The 18,853-nt window shown below is 41.3% G+C and overlaps 1 protein-coding gene across 1 annotated transcript; it reads right to left on the bottom strand.

Moving 5' to 3' along the window:
• Nucleotides 1-38: 38 nt before the first annotated feature.
• On the bottom strand, nt 39-18,487 carry LOC106566013 (diphosphoinositol polyphosphate phosphohydrolase 1). The gene is made up of 5 exons (XM_014133785.2): nt 18,165-18,487; nt 16,652-16,762; nt 4,591-4,635; nt 4,402-4,486; nt 39-4,281 (listed from the first exon to the last, which is right to left on the bottom strand). Exons 1-5 carry the CDS (start codon nt 18,261-18,263, stop codon nt 4,085-4,087), a joined length of 537 nt encoding a protein of 178 aa, XP_013989260.2. The 5' UTR covers nt 18,264-18,487; the 3' UTR covers nt 39-4,084.
• Nucleotides 18,488-18,853: the final 366 nt, after the last annotated feature.

Here is an 18,853-nt window from a genome sequence, read left to right as displayed (position 1 = left end):
ACATGTGAAGGTTCATAAAGGCAAATTAAATCCAGATATGAAATACTGGTGTTTTTATTTGTTGGCACATTTTTTTTTATTACAATCTTCAGTCCACTGGTTTATTCCACAGTCCCAAATGATGAGAAATAACATTCCAGAGAAGTACACCTTTACTACAAATATGTAGGGAAACTAAAAGGCTGAGGTCAAGAGCTTATGTTGAGGGAAGTGGAAACATATTAGGTAGTCCAAATAGCTTTTTACACTAAATCACATCAGATTACAATTTTTGCCTAATCAATTTGTACATAGCGGGAGTATCACCCAAATTGCTGGACGGTCCAATTTAAAAAGGATCAAGCTGTTAACCACTATCCCAACGAAATGCTATGCCATGAATACTGCAGAATGCTCAACTGAACATTGAGGCAAAAACATTTTTACGTGGGTTGTTGCAGAATATTGCCTGGCCACGAGCTGGTGTTAATCGTTTCCCGGTGGTCATGTGATTTCCAATATCTAGTGTGTTGAAGGACCAAGGCCTATTGGAGCAGAGGCTTCTTTTGAGCCTTTTAGAAATGCATCCTTCCTACTTTCATTCATCCTCAAGGCTTTCACTGCGCTTTTCATACTTTGACAGCAGTGACTGCAAAATCATCCCTTAGGAAGAGAAATGCATGTATAAATCCCTGTCCACTTCAACTTTCATTGCCCATTGCATTAAAATAAGTTAACAATTGTGATATGGAAAGGGGAAAACATACACCTTAGGCTTTAGTCAAGTGTATCGGAGAGCCTCTAGCTATAAGGCTTGGGCTGCTTTAGCTAGTATGCATGTACAACACATCTTGTCAGGAACACGTTAAAATTGACAAAGGTTAAAAAACAAGCTGGCTGTTACTCATATCCATACTTTTTTTTTTTTTTACAGTGCTTGCCTGTCCTCATACCGATTTTCAGTAGAACCCCTTTGTCAGTCAGATTTTCCAGCTCTAAACTGATTGTTAGATCATTATCATTGAAAGAAAATGGTGGACTTTAAGGGAGGCTGACCACATAATTGAAATACAGGCCTAAATTTATTCTGCTCTGTGTGTTTGACAAGTGATATTGGAAAGGATCCGGTCTTCACTAGACAGTTCCAAGACTTTGCCCCCACACATTTCAATGCAGCTCATTTTAAAAAGCAATACATCTGGGTTCAAAGTCCTGGGCCTTTGGGAGAGGGAGATTCCTGTAGCATTTCTATTGATATGTCATCTACTCAACTTAGTTACACCCTTAAAGATATTTCACCTCCATTGCCAATTAGAGAACAGGCCTACATCATTGAGTCTGGGATTGGGGAGAACAGAGATACTGCTCCGTTTGGAGAGCGAATGATGAGCTACTGAAAAAATTACGGGGCAAAAGAGATAACGGGGAGATGTAGTGGCCTGTAAGTATAAGCATTGGTTGTCAGAGACTAGGACAATGTCATAACAGCGCAGTGCTGTCATGTATGGTAGACTAGTGGTTTGGAACAGTGCTCAGCGGAAAACCTACATTTCGGCCTAAATTCAATTAGATTAAGAGTTAACTGGCAATAGCCGACACCTGCATAGGTGCAACTGCGTTGGAGCCGTCAAATCAGTGTGCAGCTGCTCTTGATCATTGTCACAATGCCACACCCGTCCAACTTGCGTTAGAAGCTTAGAACGAGAGCCTACACTATTTAGAAATAGTGCTCAAATTGAAAATCAGAAAATAAAATGAGGATTTATATCAGCCTAATCGAGGTGTAAATTATATCTCACATTCCAGTGTTCCAACTTGTAAACAAGGCTACATGGGGTTTCTCTTAATGTGACTCCGTGCAGCCAATGGCAATGTCCGCTTTAGGTATAATGCCAAGAGCGGCCAGTGGATTTGACAGCTCTAATGCAGTTCCCCACCGCCAAAAGAACCGCTATGAGGATGTTGGCTAAAGCAGATGTGATTGAATTGAGTTCTTTGTTTGTTAACCGTTCAACTGTGATTAACTTCAGTTTATAACCTCGGCCTCAGTTGCACATGGTCTTCATAGAACATCTGAGGTGGCATCTCAGCTGCTTATATCATTTGAGTTCTCTTCAACCCCAGCCCTTACGTACTGTGTATCAAAGCAACTTGTCAACAAAACTTCCAACATCATCGCTTGTTTGGGGATCGAGTCAACTCTACAGCCATGTTTGAGCAACATATAGCACTCACAAATGCGTCAGAAACTGTTTTTGTCATTTGTACACTCACCTTTGTTCTATACAGAAATAAACAATTTACAATACATCTTACATGCCATCTACAGCGCCTCCAGTTTCACAGTATTGAGCCAGCTGCTCCATGCCACATCCAAGGCAAGTATCGCAGGTTGGCTAGAGAGACTTTTGCCAGACGTTTAAGAGCAAAAAACTATCCAAAAGCATTTTTACATGTTAAAAACAAGGTATCCAACTGTACAAGGCTTGTTTGTTCGGCATCTTGCCAAGACAGCATTTTAGATTCCATGACTTTGAATGTCAAGCAGGTAGGTATCGTGTTTGTTCGGGGATGCAGGTTCTATACTAAACAAAATACCTTACTGAAAAGTCATCTAAAATACCCATCTATCTGTCTGGTGTGATAAATAAATGCTATGAACAATGTAAACATCTGATAAAAACTGAGGTTAATGTGAGTCAGGAGAATCTGAAAATGTGATTAAGAGTTATGTGTTGGGTGAAGGTAAGTCAGTCCATGGATGGCACTGCAGTCCGTAGTCCTTTCACCCTCTGGAAAATAAATGGAGGAAGACTGCAGTCGTTCACATCATGCAATTCCAAATTATAAAAACGGATACATTTCGGTCGGTAAGGGATCTGCCAACTGTTTCAGTGTCTAGTGAACCACTATCAACAGACTAGGGGAACATTAAAATAGATAGACACTAGAGAAAAAAAGTTCTCTATAGGAGACTTTGTTCTACATCTTTAGTTGAGTAGACCTTTCTAGAGTATATTTTTTGCCCAAAATGTAATATTGAAATGGCTGGCTAGCTTCCAGACTAAGGGAAAATGTACACTTCACAATCGGGTCATAAATCCATGTGGAAAATGGCCTAGTCTTTCTGATGAAACCTGCAAAATATTAACACCAATAACCACAATACATAGCTAAATGAAGATAATTCAAAGACCTTGGTTACCACAGAAGACTACCCTGCTGCACAATCAGTGTCAGGTCACCCCAATGTGTAAGACAAAACATACCAGTGCTCATGCAAAACAATTCACTTTCCACAATCTGTCCATTCAGATACAGAGAACATTTTCTATTGAGCCCGACCGATATATCGGTTCACCGATATTGTCGGCAGATATTGGCCATTTACCACTAATCGTAAGAAAATTCCACCGATATTCAATAAATAAGATGAAAAATGGGAATCTCATACTGATCTGAACACTTCCCGCCATTCTCATGATGGGTCATTATCACAATGTATGAAATCAACATTTGAAGCATAGTTATTGGACAACTGCTCTCTTGGATGGTAATTTATGAGAATTCAGTGTGGGGCAAAAACGACACTCACTTCCCCGCTATAAAACTGTATATCGGCACGTTTTACCCCCCAAAAGAAATCTGAATCGTACCCCAAAAAACAATGGTCGGGCTCGAATTTCCTATACTTCTGAGGGAAAACACTCTTGGCCACATTCATTCACAGAAAATAACCAAAAGACAAAATACCATTGAAAGCCTTGAGCTTAAGCACTAAGTATACACTTTTACATCACAACAGTAAAAAGTAGTTCTTGCATTCAATAAACATCACGCTAAGGGCGCGTTAAGGTAGTAGAATGGGGGAGTGAGGGATGCTTCATGCAATTTTCAATACAATGATAACAACAAAAAAAGGGTCAAAAATTACATTTACAAAGTGTTTCAGAATCTTCACCAAACACCTGTCAAGTCAGCGCCACAACTCTGGCACAAAAGAGTTGGCAAGGCAACCCATGTTGGTATTTGAGATCAAAAATAATAGAAGTAAGAGAGAGTGGTGGCGAGAGCTCCTCGGGGTTGCGTCAGCGTTGTGTTTTAGTTATCTGATACCCGACACAGAGCTCTGGTTGATGTTGTAGGTGGGCGAGAGTTCTCCGCCTATCGTGGCCACCAGGGGCGTCCCATTGCTGGTCAGGCAACCTTCCTTGAGAGGCTCGAAGTAAGTGGCCTGCACAGGCTTGTGACACTGCAACACTTGTATGGCATCGTCTATTTTAAACCAATCCCTTTTTCTCCCTGTTAAAGGAACATGAACAGACACCATTTAAGTTAAGCACAAGTTAAGACAGACATGAGACAACTATAACCAGAATTTAAACAATCTAGTATAATCAGATTTAAATGACAGCCACTCACCAATGTTGACAGAGTCCTCCCAGTCTTGCAGGACCTCAGTTACGATAAGAATGTAGACGTAGGTTCTGTGCTTCCTCTCTCGGTTCTGTAAGATAGTTAATGTATATCTTTTAAAAATTCAGAACAAAGTCAATATTTCTCTCCACTCCCAAATCACCTTAAGCAAGTCTAGGAAGGTCATAAACTCACCTCAAAAATTCCAACTAGGCGACCTAAAGTCCCCTTCACACCTGCCTGTTGAACAAAAAAAAAAACAAGGAAGCGAATCAACACATATCTAAGGAACTAATACATAATTCTTTCAATCTTAAGGGCCTGTGTCACTGCAGTAATGAGCGATGAATTAGGCGTGTGTAGCCTGTGCTACAATATGTCCTGAAGATGCCTTTCAAAAATCATCTTTCACACAATTATCCTGATACATACATCAAAAACTGCACACACCAGTACCTCAACCCACCATAGTTCACACCTTTAAAAAAAAATGTATTTCACCTTTATTTAACCAGGTAGGCCAGTTGAGAACAAATTCTCATTTACAACTGCGACCTGGCCAAGATAAAGCAAAGCAGTCCGACAGAAAGAACAGAGTTACACATGGAATAAACAAACGTACAGTCAATAACAACAGAAAAGTGTATATACAATGTGTGCAAATGTAGTAAGATTAGGGAGGTAAGGCAATAAATAGGCCATAGTGGTGAAATAATTACAATTCAGCAATTAAACACTGGAGTGATAGATGAGCAGAAAATGAATGTGCAAGTAGAGATACTGGGGTGCAAAGGTGAAAAAAAAAAAAAATGGGGATGAGGTAGTTGGGTGGGCTATTTACAGATGTGCTATGTACAGGTGCAATGATCTGTAAGCTGCTCTGACAGCTGATGCTTAAAGTTAGTGAGGGAGATGAGGTGTTTTGTACACGACTCCCAGAGACTGAGGGGTACTGGGCAAGGTTTATATACTACTAGAGGATGCCAGCAGTATGTATCGTCTTCAGGTTCCAGTTTCAGCCTATTAATAAACCTGGACCCCATAGGCAGTATACCCCAGTATCAATCCCACACTCTTCATGCCTTCAACCAGATAAAATGAGGAAGATCACCACTGGGCTGACTGGAGAATAGGCAGGGTTTGGATAGCCTAGGCCTAATTATTAAGAGTAGACTTTAGTTCCTCTCAACCACCTCCTCTAAATCAAAAATGGCCACCCTCTCCACATCATAATGAGAATGTGAGTGAAGAACATGAGCATTAGAGCTGCATTCCAGTCTATTTGGACTCTGCTGGGTCAGGTCAGTTGAGAATGAGTGGATGTGGACACTGTAGTTTGACTATTTAGGGCTGGGAATTGCCAGGGACCTCCCGATACGATATTATTACAATACTTTGGTTTTCATACGATACGTATTGCGATTCTAAATGTATTATGATTCGATATTGTGATTTTATTGCGATTTAACGTCCTAAACATATTGCTCACCATATGTCTGCTGCAGAGAGACAAAAGAGCCATGAGAAAACAGTCAATCAGTCATGGAAATAAGTGCGGAAAACAAATTGACAATTTATTCAGTCAGTTAAGAACAAATTGTTATTTACAATGACGGCCTACACCGGCCAAACCTGGGCGAATATTGTGCGCCGCCCTATGGGACTCCCAATCACGGCTGGTTGTGATACAGCCTGGATTCGAACCAGGGTGTCTGTAGTGATGCCTCTAGCATTGAGATGCAGTGTCTTAGACTGCTGCGCCACTCGGGAGCCAAATATATGATATTGTTTTTCATCTTAAGAAAAGGGAGTCAATTTGTTTGACATTATCGTCAAATTATATCCCGATATGTAACTGCATCGACCCCCCCCCCAAATCACTACTACGATCCATAACCCTTGACCTGTTATGTCTTTCAGTCCTGGCCGGACTCCAAACCACCCAGCATAAGAAGCAGTCACCTGTCAAATAGCCATCAGAATTAGAGCGAGGGTTATGACCTATTACAACAGAGTGCACTAAGAGGTTTAAACCAGCAGCAGCACTGGAGATGGATTGACTCAGTTTGATCATACAAACTGAGTACTTTTGGAAGGCACTTGCCTATAGATTAGGCGGTATAACATATACCGGGGGGTATTTGGAAAAAGGCACGGGATGTTTTTTCAATACCGTTAACTCTTTCTTTGAAATTTTGAATACATTTCAATGTTCATAGCTACTTTAAGTAAATACCTGCAGTCAACTTGCACAATACGTTAGGGGATGAAGAACATTGCATTCTTATTTTCAGCTGTCACATTATTATGAAGCTTTTAATAGTCAAGTGTCACATGGTGTTTGTTTCCAGGCACACTACGACGAGAGACCGGAGTCTTGAGTCACTCGGTGTTGGGCGGCATGCGCCAGGCAATCTAATTACAGTATGGAATTCACAACTAAATGTTTGCCAGCTAGATATCTTAGAACTATTAAATTAACTGTCTAAAATGTGCTAAATGCGCTGCAGTTGTGCCTTTGGTTTGCTAATTTAGTAGCTAGTAGCTAGTTCGCTATCTAGCTTCTTTCAAAAATCAAGCATTCGCTTGGTAACAGCAGAGAATCCTGTCCTGGATCAAGAGCCTTGCTGGCTAATATTGTTTTTGTGCATGCAGCAAACTGTGAATAGCATTTTTTTGTTACTTGTCTAGTTTAGGTCAGAAACTCTAGAAAATATTTTTAATATAATTGTTAGCATTTTACATGTACTTTTTAGCATTGCTAACCTTCGGATTACAAAGCATCAGTGGGGTTTGAAAACAGCACCCCTTATCTTCAGTGTCGGTATTACCGAATATCCCGGTATGGCATAAGGTCGGTATGAAGGTATGACAAAACATATTTCTCACCATATGTCTGCTGCAGAGGGACAAGAGAGAGCCATGAGAAAATGAGTTTTGATCAGCCATGGGAATAAAAGTACTGAAAACAAATTGGCTCTATATTTAAAAAGAAGGTGCAGGCACAGCAAACTAGCACAAAAACAATATCTTGATATGGAAATCATTTGTATTTTTTATTCACTAGTATATACGGGCAGTGGTTGCTATGGCTGTGGGATTGACTGAGCAAGGTGCTGTTGGCGACAGTAGGGCTGCGGATTTGATTCTAGCATGGTCCCTACATGCTATGATAACTATAAAAGCGTAGCCTATTTGACTTGAGCCCGTTTTAATCTGTTTTTAATTGTATAATTAGCCTAGCAATTATTGTGTTATCAAATCAAATTTTATTAGTCACATGCGCCGAATACAAGGTGTAGACCTTCTAGTGAAATGCTTACTTACACGAGCCCCTAACCAACAATGCAGTTTAAAAAAAATACAGATAATAAGAGATGGATTGATCTACAGCAGTGGTTCAAACCTTTTATAGTCCCGTACCCCTTCAAACACCAGCTGCATACCCCCTCTAGCACCAGGGTCAGTGCACTCTCAAATGTTGTTTTTTGCAATCATTGTAAGCCTGCCACACACTATACGATAAATTGAAACATAAGAATGAGTGTGAGCTTGTCACAACCCAGCTCTTGGGAAGTGACAAAGAGCTCTTATAGGAAAAGGGCACAAATAATAATAAAATAATCTATAATTTTGCTCTTTACTTAGCCATCTTACATATAAAACCTTATTTGTTCATCAAAAATTGTGAATAACTCACCACAGGTTCATGAGAATAGTGTGCTTGAAAGGATGCACATAACTCTGCAATGTTGGGTTGTATTGGAGAGAGTCAGTCAAATCACTTTCCACAGTCTGTGCCTGTATTTAGTTTTCATGCTAGTGAGGACCGAGAATCCACTCTCACATTGGTACGTGGTAGGGCTGGGCGATATGGCCAAAATCTCATATCCCGATATAGGTCATTTCATATCCCGATAACGATACAGATCACGATAGAGCAAATTTTCTGTAAATTCAATGAATAAATAGTTTATATAAAATGACCACATGTAAAGGCCCATTTCTTATTACATTTTGAATTATACTCAACAAATAAAAAAGGTACTGACTCATATTTGATTATTCCCCCCCCCCCCCCTTTTTTTTTTACCCCTATTTTCTCCCCAATTTCATGGTATCCAATTGCTAGTAGTTACAGTCTTGTCTCATCGCTGCAACTCCCGTACGGACTCGGGAGAGGCGAAGGTCGAGAGCCATGCGTCCTCCGAAGCAACCCAACCAAGCTGCACTGCTTCTTGACACAATGCACATCCAACCCGGAAGCCAGCCGCACCAATGTGTCGGAGGAAACACCGTACACCTGGCGACCTGGTCAGCGTGCACTGCGCCTGGCCCGCCACAGGAGTCGCTAGTGCGCAATGAGACAAGGATATCCCTGCCGGCCAAACCCACCCTAACCCGGATGACGCTGGGCCAATTGTGCGCCGCCCCATGGGCCTCCCGGTCAGCCGGCTGCGACAGAGCCTGGGCTCGAACCCAGAATCTCTGGTGGCACAGCTAGCACTGCGATGCAGTGCCTTAGACCACTATTATTTCCCCCTTTATTTAGAATCATTCAGGCGAGAAAAAACATCACCCAGATAGGCCAGTCGTGTGAGAAACTCATCATCATGCAAGCGGTCAGCCAAGTGAAAATTATGGTCAGTAAAGAAAACTTTAAGCTTGTCTCAATTTAAAAAGAACTTGTCAATACTTTGCCCCTTGATAACCAGCGCACTACTGTATGTTGTAAAAGCGTTACATGGTCGCTGCCCATATCATTGCATAGTGCAGAAAATACATGCGAGTTTAGGGGCCTTGCTTTAACAAAGTTAACCATTTTCACTGTAGTGTCCAAAACGTCTTTCAAGCTGTCAGGCATTCCCTTGGCAGCAAGAGCCTCTCGGTGGATGCTGCAGTGTACCCAAGTGGCATTGGGAGCAACTGCTTGCACACGCATTACCACTCCACTAGGTCTCCCTGTCATGGCTTTTGCACCATCAGTACAGATACCAACACATCTTGACCACCAAAGTCCATTTGATGTCACAAAGCTGTCCAGTACTTTAAAAATATCCTCTCCTGGTTTCCAGAAGAGGATGTCTTCCTTAATTGAACCCCCCCATAAACAGACATACCAGGAGCTGTGCCAGGCCCGCCACGTCTGTTGACAGCTGTAACGCATAGAATTCACTAGCTTGTATGCGAAGCAGTAATTGTTTCAAAACATCTCCTGCCATGTCACTGATGCGTCATGAAACAGTGCTGTTTGATGATGGCATTGTCTATTGATTTTTTTGGCCATTTCCCCCAGCATTGTCCCAGCCATATCCACGGCAGCAGGAAGAATTACGTCCTCCACGATAGTATGGGACTTCCCTGTCCTAGCCACTCGGTAGCTCACCATATAAGACACTTCTAGCCCATTCTTATTAATGGCACCTATTTCTTTTATACATGTCTTACTACTCGAAAGTAGTCTTAATTCTCGCTCAAAAAACTTGTGGCTTATTTTTGTAATTGCCATATTTTGTTTCTAAATGTCTGCGCAAGAGTCACGGTTTCATCAAGTTGTGAGATCGCCAGTGTGTTATATGTGCAAATGTACTGAGGAAAGGCACTACTCCCAATATAAGTGAACCCCAAATTAATGAAGTTCTCATAATATTTGCGCCTCTGATGGTCCAACATCCCCATCTGTTGTTTGGTGCTTTCCCGGGTAAGGGGGCAGTAGCTCTTCGGCTGCATCAAATTCACAACTGTCAGTGTCCATGCTAGCTGGGCTAACAACAAAATGTAGAATTACTGATGCTAGCATTGGATATGCTCGTGGAAGCAGAAGAACTTGTGTCACCGACAGGTGCAGTACTGCTGGTAGTAGCAGTACTACCAGTAGAGCTGGTATGCGTCTATAGACGCGGGCCTTACTTTTTTTTAACCATTTATCAATTTTCGAGCAAATGGAATGAGCAGCAGCTACGTTTGGCTACATACGGCCCATTAGTGGAATTCCTGCGAGAGAGTAACGGTTAATCTGATTGGATGTTAATTAATTGACTAGGCTACCTGTATTTGACATCTTGTTATTTCGCTCTACACCAGATGGTTTAATTGTATTTTTTGGCAGTGAAACGAGGCTACTCAGGTGAGAAAAAAACCTCACTCAAATGTATAGGTCTGTTGGAAAATAGAAACGGACTGTTTGAATTTTTTTACTTTATTATTTCACTGTTGGGCTAGTTGAGAACAAGTTCTCATTTACAACTGCAACCAGGCCAAGATAAAGCAAAGCAGTGCGACACAAACAACAGAGTTACACATGGAATAAACATACAGTCAATAATACAATAGAAAAAGTCTATATACAGTGTGTGCAAATGAGGTAGGATAAGGGAGGTAAGGCCATAAATAGGCCATAGTGGTGAAATAATTACAATATAGCAATTAAACACTGGAGTGAAAGATGTGAAGAAGATGAGTGTGCAAGTAGAGATACTGGGGTGCAAAGGAGCAAAATAAATAACAGTGGGGATGAGGTAGTTGGATGGGCTATGTACAGGTGCAGTGATCTGTGAGCTGCTCTGACAGCTAGTGAGGGAGATATGAGTCTCCAGCTTCAGTGATTTTTGCAGTTCGTTCCAGTCATTGGCAGCAGAGAACTGGAAGGAAAGGCGGCCGAAGGAGGAATTGGCTTTGGGGGTGACCAGTGAAATATACCTGCTGGAGCGCGTGATACGGGTGGGTGCTGCTATGGTGACCAGTGAGCTGAGATAAGGCGGGACTTTACCTAGCAAAGACTTATCAATGACCTGGAGCCAGTGGATTTGGCTCCACTCCACTGCACTATTGGTTAGAGCCTGTAAGTCTTTCACTGTAGTCGGCACACATGACAAAAACTTTGATTTGAATATGAAGCGAGGGCCAGCCAACGAGAGCATACAGGTCGCAGTGGTGTGTAGTATATGGGGCTTTGGTGACAAAACAGATGGCACTGTGATAGCCTCCAACACTCTACTCAGCAAATTGGATGCAGGCTACTTTGTAAATGACATCGCCGAAGTCAAGGATCGGTAAGATAGTCAGTTTTACGAGGGTATGTTTGGCAGCATGAGTGAAGGATGCTTTGTTGCGAAATAGGAAGCCGATTCTAGATTTAATTTTGGATTGGAGATGCTTAATGTGAGTCTGGAAGGAGATTTTACAGTCTAACCAGACACCTAGGTATTTGTAGTTGTCCACATATTCTAAGTCAGAACCGTCCAGAGTAGTGATGCTGGACGGGCGGGCAGGTATGGGCAGCGATCGGTTGAAGAGCATGCATTTAGTTTTACTTGTATTTAAGAGCAGTTGGAGGCCACGGAAAGAGAGTTTTATGGCATTGAAGCTCGTCTCGAGGTTGGTTAACACAGTGTCCAAAGATGGGCCAGAAGTATACAGAATGGTGTCGTCTGCGTAGAGGTGGATCAGAGAATCACCAGCAGCAAGAGCGAGATCATTGATGTATACAGAGAAAAGAGTTGGCCCGAGGTTTGAACCCTGTGGCACCCCCATAGAGACTGCCAGAGGTCCAGACAACAGGCCCTCCGATTTGACACACTGAACTCTGTCTGAGAAGTGGTTGGTGAACCAGGCGAGGCAGTCATTTGAGAATCCAAGGCTGTTGTGTCTGCCGATAAGAATGTGGTGATTGACAGAGTCGAAAGCCTTGGCCAGGTCGATGAATACAGCTGAAAATGTGGAGGAAAGAATTATAATAACAATGTTTTTAAAAAACATGTATCACATTTTTATTTGGCGTACCCCTGACGGCATTGCGCGTACGTACCCCAGTTTGGGAATACCTGCTCTACGGCAACTGAGTTAGGAAGGATGACTGCATCTTCGTAGTGACTGGGTGTATTGATACACCATCCAAAGTGTAATTAATTAATTACTTCACCATACTCAAAGGGATATTCAATGTCAGCTTTTGTTTTAACCTGTTAGGGCTAGGGGGCAGCATTTGCACGTCTGGATAAAAAAAATGTACCCGATTTAACCTGGTTACTAATCCTACCCAGTAACTAGAATATGCATATACTTATTATATGTGGATAGAAAACACCCTAAAGTTTCTAAAACTGTTTGAATGGTGTCTGTGAGTATAACAGAACTCATTTGGCAGGCAAAACCCTGAGACATTTTCTGACAGGAAGTGGATACCTGATGTGTTGTATTGACTTTAAACCTATCCCATTGAAAAACACAGGGGCTGAGGAATATTTTGGCACTTCCTATTGCTTCCACTAGATGTCACCAGCCTTTACAAAGTGTTTTGAGTCTTCTGGAGGGAGATCTGACCGAACAAGAGCCATGGAACGATGATGTCCCATTAGACACCTGGCGCGCGAGTTCATGTTGGGTACCCTCGTTCCAATACGTTATAAAAGAGAATGCATTCGTCCACCTTGAATATTATTCATGTTCTGGTTAAAAAAGGCCCTAATGATTTATGCTATACAACGTTTGACATGTTTGAACGAACGTAAATATATTTTTTCCCCTCGTTCATGACGAGAAGTCCGGCTGGCTTAGATCATGTGCTAACAAGACGGAGATTTTTGGACATAAATGATGAGCTTTTTTGAACAAAACTACATTCGTTATGGACCTGTGATACCTGGAAGTGACATCTGATGAAGAGAATCAAAGGTAATGGATTATTTACATAGTATTTTCGATTTTAGATCTCCCCAACATGACGTCTAGTCTGTATCGCAACGCGTATTTTTCTGGGCGCAGTGCTCAGATTATTGCAAAGTGTGATTTCCCAGTAAGGTTACTTTTAAATCTGGCAAGTTGATTGCGTTCAAGAGATGTAAATCTATAATTCTTTAAATGACAATATAATATTTTACCAATGTTTTCTAATTTTAATTATTTAATTTGTGACGCTGACTTGACTGCCGGTTATTGGAGGGAAACGATTTCCTCAACATCAATGCCATAGTAAAACGCTGTTTTTGGATATAAATATGAACTTGATAGAACTAAAAATGCATGCATTGTCTAACATAATGTCCTAGGAGTGTCATCTGATGGAGATTGTAAAAGGTTAGTGCATCATTTTAGCTGGTTTTATGGTTTTGGTGACCCTGTCTTTGACTTGACAAAACATTACACACAACTCTTGTAAATGTACTGTCCTAACATACTCTAAATTTATGCTTTCGCCGTAAAACCTTTTTGAAATCGTAAAACGTGGTTAGATTAAGGAGATGTTTATCTTTCAAAGGGTGTAAAATAGTTGTATGTTTGAAAAATTTGAATTTTGACATTTATTTGGATTCAAATTTGCCGCTCTTGAAATGCACCTGCTGTTGATGGAGTGCACCACGGGTGGCACGCTAGCGTCCCACCTAGCCCATAGAGGTTAACCCATCTACCAATAGGTGCCTTTCTTAGCGAGGCATTGGAAAACCTTCCCGGTCTTTGTGGTTGAATCTGTGTTTAAAATTCACTGCTCGGCTTAGGGTCCTTACAGATTATTGTATTTGTTGGGTACAGAGATGAGGTAGTCATTATAAAAATAAATCACATTAAACACTATTATCGCACACAGAGGGCAAGTATGTGATTTATTAAGCACATTTATATTCCTTAACTTATTTAGGCTTGCCATAAAGGGGTTGAAGACATTTCAGCTTTTCATTTAATTCAATCAGTCAACAACAACAAAAAAATGAAATACATTATTCCGCTTTGACATTATAGGGTATTATGTGTAAGCAATTTAATCCATTCAGGGTGTAACAACATTTGGAAAAAGTCAAGGGGTGTGAATACTGGCTGAAGGCACTGCAGGTATCGTGATATTGTATTTTGAGGTCCCTGGCAAATCTCAGCCCTAGTCAACACCTTAAGAGACTGTGCTAACAATGTGATGTCTATACACACAAAACACTGTGCCCAATGGAAAATCAATTGGCAAGCCAAGCCAGAGATGTCAGCTCAGCAGCTGGACTTATGTCTAACTTACTGAGCAGCCAAGGTAGGAGATGATATCAGCATCCTGTGAGTGATGGCTCCTGTGAACCATAAGACTGCTGAACAATTAATCAAATTGCCACCTGGACTATTTACATTGCACCCCCCACCTCCCGGTTTTTACACTGCTGCTACTCGCTGTTTATTATCTATGCATAGTCACTTTACCCCTACTAACCAGTACCACCGCACATTGACTTGGTACCGGTACCCCCTGTATATAGCCTCGTTATTGTTATTATATTGTGTTACTTTTTATTTTACTTTAATTAGTAAATATTTTATTAACTCCATTTCTTGAACTGCCTTGTTGGTTAAGGGCTTGTAAGTAAGCATTTCACTGTAAGGTCTACACCCGTTGTATTCGGCGCATGTGACAAATAAAATTAGATTGAAGTACATCGCTTAGTCTGCTCTATCTAATGACCCACTAAAGGCTGTCTATCAGGTTGTGAAATCAAATGCCCTGTCCCAGTCTGGCTGTTGGACAACTTCCTACATCAAGTAGCCTAGGCCTAGTGCTGGAAAGTTTTTGCAGGACATTAGCCTACATTTACTGATAGATTGATTAATTAATTAACCTAAATGGCTATAGAACAACAAAATCATATTTTTCCCACTTCATCAGGTGGTGAATAAAATAGCTAGCCTGCACAAAGATGCCGGAAAATTATTTGAAGAGTCAAAAAATAAAATGTGATATTTCTGGATCCTATTTTGCCAGGTTGCACATGAAAATAACAATAATGCATTCCCTGTATATTTTAGATGAAATAGCTTCCTTTTTTAAAATCATAGGCTACCAGCTCAGTAATCTTACTTGGCACTGGTATTTTTGTCTAGAGCCCTGCTGCTAATGTAAAGTACATGTCCATTAAAACGTTGTATTTATTGTTATTGAGCAAAATAGTTACATTTATAGCAATATGACTTTGTCCATATCGCCCAGCTCTAGCACCACCCCAAAATAATTTTGGTAAATTTCTCGCTTATTTAAAAATGTTTCATCGGAATATGGATTTTTGTCCATATCGCCAGCTCTAAAACATCATGACATGGGATACCTCCCTATAGAATGAACCTGCTGACTATTTTCTACAACCTAATTCTTAGTTGGAGAGGCCCTACTTGGCAACAGGGAAACCCTCTTCATCCCCCCGGTGAAGAAAAGTCCCTGGGCTCAAATTTAAATATTCAATCGTCATGGTTCAATTAGTGACTAGGCATCAACGTTGAAATACAGAATAGGCTACATTATGTCAACACACACAAATGTTAGCACATACCCACAGACTTCCAGCCATTGTGCTAACACTAGTTAGCATTGGCTCACGAAACTACCTCCTAACTTCCTTCATACTGGACAGACATAAAAATGGTATCCACGAGTTCACCAGACTCGTAGGAGGTAGACTAAGGGCTTCAGTGCCAAAATCAAGAAGTATCCCTTTAAAGAGATTCTTTGGTACTTTTGTATACTTTTTAGCCAGTAGTTCTGAAAGTAGCGCTCAGGAGCCAAAAGTGGTCCCCAAAAGTTGCACACTACGTCACATATGTGCACCACGTCATTACTCTCTCTCTGCTGTGTGAGCATCTTGCTAGCTGTCACTCAAATGGCGAGGGGCTGAAGCTTATTGGCTAGAACTTGAATTGCTAGGGGGTAGGTCCATGGGGGGGGGGGGACAGCTTCCAGTAAACAGGTGTTTTCAAAACTAGGAATTTCGTGATTATACATGTATGAACTACACATTGACACATCTAGCCCGAAGTGGGAGGTTTAAAAAAATAATAATACTAGTCGCCAAACTCCCTTTGGCACCAACATTCCTGTCTGCTTAGCTACTGTGGATGTTGCCTTTATATTCTCAGTACACATAAACAGAGTATGATCAAGGCCAACTGCACCGCCCAAGGTGGATGTGTTTTGACCAACATGGATTAGCATGTGTTGAACTCAAAACTTAGCGATCTTTCAACAAGCTATATCAAGGTAAAAAGCCTACTCACATTAGCAAATCTCAAAAACTTGTTGCCATTTGTAATCAAGGGGTGTGGTTTGCAGGAGAAAAAAAAACATTGATTTTGTCTACCCCAAAAGCCACACCTAAAACAAAGAGAGCAACATCTCCAATATCCAGAACAATTATGGAAAACACCTACAGGTTCCCTCAAATGTGGGGATACAGGGCAGTGTGGGAATGTAGTTTGAATGATTACAGTCATTGAAATGAGAGGGAAAGAAGCTAACCTCTTCACAGACTTCTCGTGCTGCAGCTACATTGGGCTCCTCTTCTGGCTCCATCCCTCCACCAGGGACGATCCACTTGTCTGGATGCCGACTACTACTCACCAACAGCACCTGCAGTAAGAGGATACAGCATTGAGCGCCATCGATCAAATCCAGAGTTTCAGATTTCAATGTAAACACAGCAGAGCATGTTGTTGAGACAACTTCTCTACTGTGTTGATGAAAACGTCAGTCATATTCAAATTACACCTGACATTCGCAAGAACAGATCGCCTAATGCACGTGTCAAAAGTCATTCCACAGAGGGCCAAGTGAATGCAGGTTTTTGCTCCTCCCTAGTACTTGATTGATGCATTAAGGGCACTAATTAGTAAGGAACTCCCCTGACCTGGTTGTTTAGGTCTTAATGAATTATTTTTTAAAAAATGCAGGCCCTCCATGGAATGAGCTTGACACCCCTGGCCCAATGCATATAGTTATTATGCATGCATAATTTAGGCATAGCTCCCTCGCATAAACAAGCAAGACACATTACTACCAATGGCGTGTGTAGAGCTATATAAATCATTGATTACCACAGACAGTGATGACAGATGGTTTGGTGACACTGACTTGTCTTTAGCCAGGTTGGCACCCATAATATGGGCCATATGAGTGATGCAATGGGTTATTAGCTGACCTCCAGATAAAACAGCTAGTAGACTTATTCAAGTGATTTGTTAGCTGGATTGAAGGAATAACTGGGTAGGTAGCTAGTTTGATCACAAGCACGGTTAGGTCGTGGTAGTTTCAGTCAAGTTACCTGTTGCTAGTCCCATCCAAGCAAAGGAAGGCCCATAGCTAACTATTTAGCTAACGGTAGCTATCCATCTAGCAAATGTGGCTAAATAACTAGTAGTTGGCGCTAGCTAAATTCTTTTTAATGACGAATCGACACTAGTTTTGCGCCATTGACAATGTTGCTAAACATTGATTGTCATAGTGTTTAAAGTGATCGTTATAACCATAAATATACTAGCTAACGTTAGTTAGCATTAACAATATGTTAGTTATAAATCAAGAAGATACAGTGCTGGCTAGCGCACTGGTTATCATTTTACTCTAACAGCTAACGTTAATTGGCTACGCGTTAGTTAGCCTAACTAGCTAGGTAACCAACAATGTGGCAAGCAACTAGCTAGTAATATTTGTACTGTTTGGTTAGCCGCAACGAGTTAACTAGCTAGCTAGATATAATAAAATAGCCCACTCTTTGTAGTTACCAGCTACCAAGTTAACTGGCTAGTTAGTTAGCTCAACGTTTGGCTAGCTATCACAACGTTAACTAGCTAGGAATCCCTGGGTGGTCGACCTGTTCGCTGATTCAAAAAAACAAACCAACACACCAAAACCAGTAGCTAACAGTTAGCTAAATTACCTTCCCAATTAGCAAATGACAAACACTAGTTAGCGACAGCTATTTTTGTTTTCCTGAACTGCGGCCCACCCAATAACCCTGCATCCTCGTCCTCACCTCCTCTTCACTTTCACTCCTAAAGCACAAACAGGCGGCCCGCTTCTTGTAGCCATCCCCATCGTATGTCCGGGTTTGATTTGACTTTAACTTCATCATTTCGGTCTACCAATGGACCAAAACTGTAATTCAAACACTGGGAAAGCCGCTGTCTTCGATGCAACGTCCTCCTATGGGGAACCCCGGCGTTTTATTAAAATAAATAACTTATTCGCTTCATTTTCACAAGCATAGGCGCTTCTTCAGCACGGTCGCCATTATGAAGATAACTGCGTAATAAACGTAACATGGCACATTTGAACGAAATTGGCTATAGGATATTACGTATCTTCTTTTGAGGAATACGGCATCGAATTACAAAAAACGAAATTAAGCAGAGAATTTACGCAAATGACGCTGGTTTCGCAGAGGACGCAATTGCGGGCCGCAATTCAGGGCGTTCCTGCATGTGCGTCCGAGCAGAACGGACGCATCCTGCTCGGACGCCTCCAAGCGGTCGTGTAGGCTGTTTGGAGTGTTTATCCGACTGAATTTTTTAAATAATTATTATTAGGTCCCCCCACTTCTAAAACCTAAGTTGCATACTCACTTTCACAGTCACCACATACACTGCTGCTACTGTCTATGATTTATCCTGTTGCTTACCACTACCTATATGTACATAGCTACCTCAATTACCTTATACCAGT

This window comes from Salmo salar, chromosome ssa12 (genome assembly GCF_905237065.1).
Source record: "Salmo salar chromosome ssa12, Ssal_v3.1, whole genome shotgun sequence".
Lineage (NCBI taxonomy): Eukaryota > Metazoa > Chordata > Actinopteri > Salmoniformes > Salmonidae > Salmo > Salmo salar.
Note: the sequence above shows the minus strand (reverse complement) of the source record. Positions and strands in the feature narration are given on the sequence as shown.

Excerpts from the sequence above, each read along its gene's own strand:
- LOC106566013 (XM_014133785.2), bottom strand. The coding sequence starts at position 18,263 with ATGATGAAGTTAAAGTCAAATCAAACCCGGACATACGATGGGGATGGC. Across the intron at positions 16,763-18,164 it reads GGAGTGAAAGTGAAGAGGAG|GTGCTGTTGGTGAGTAGTAG; the intron begins GTGAGGACGAGG and ends CTCTTACTGCAG. Across the intron at positions 4,282-4,401 it reads GGAGGACTCTGTCAACATTG|GGAGAAAAAGGGATTGGTTT; the intron begins GTGAGTGGCTGT and ends TTCCTTTAACAG.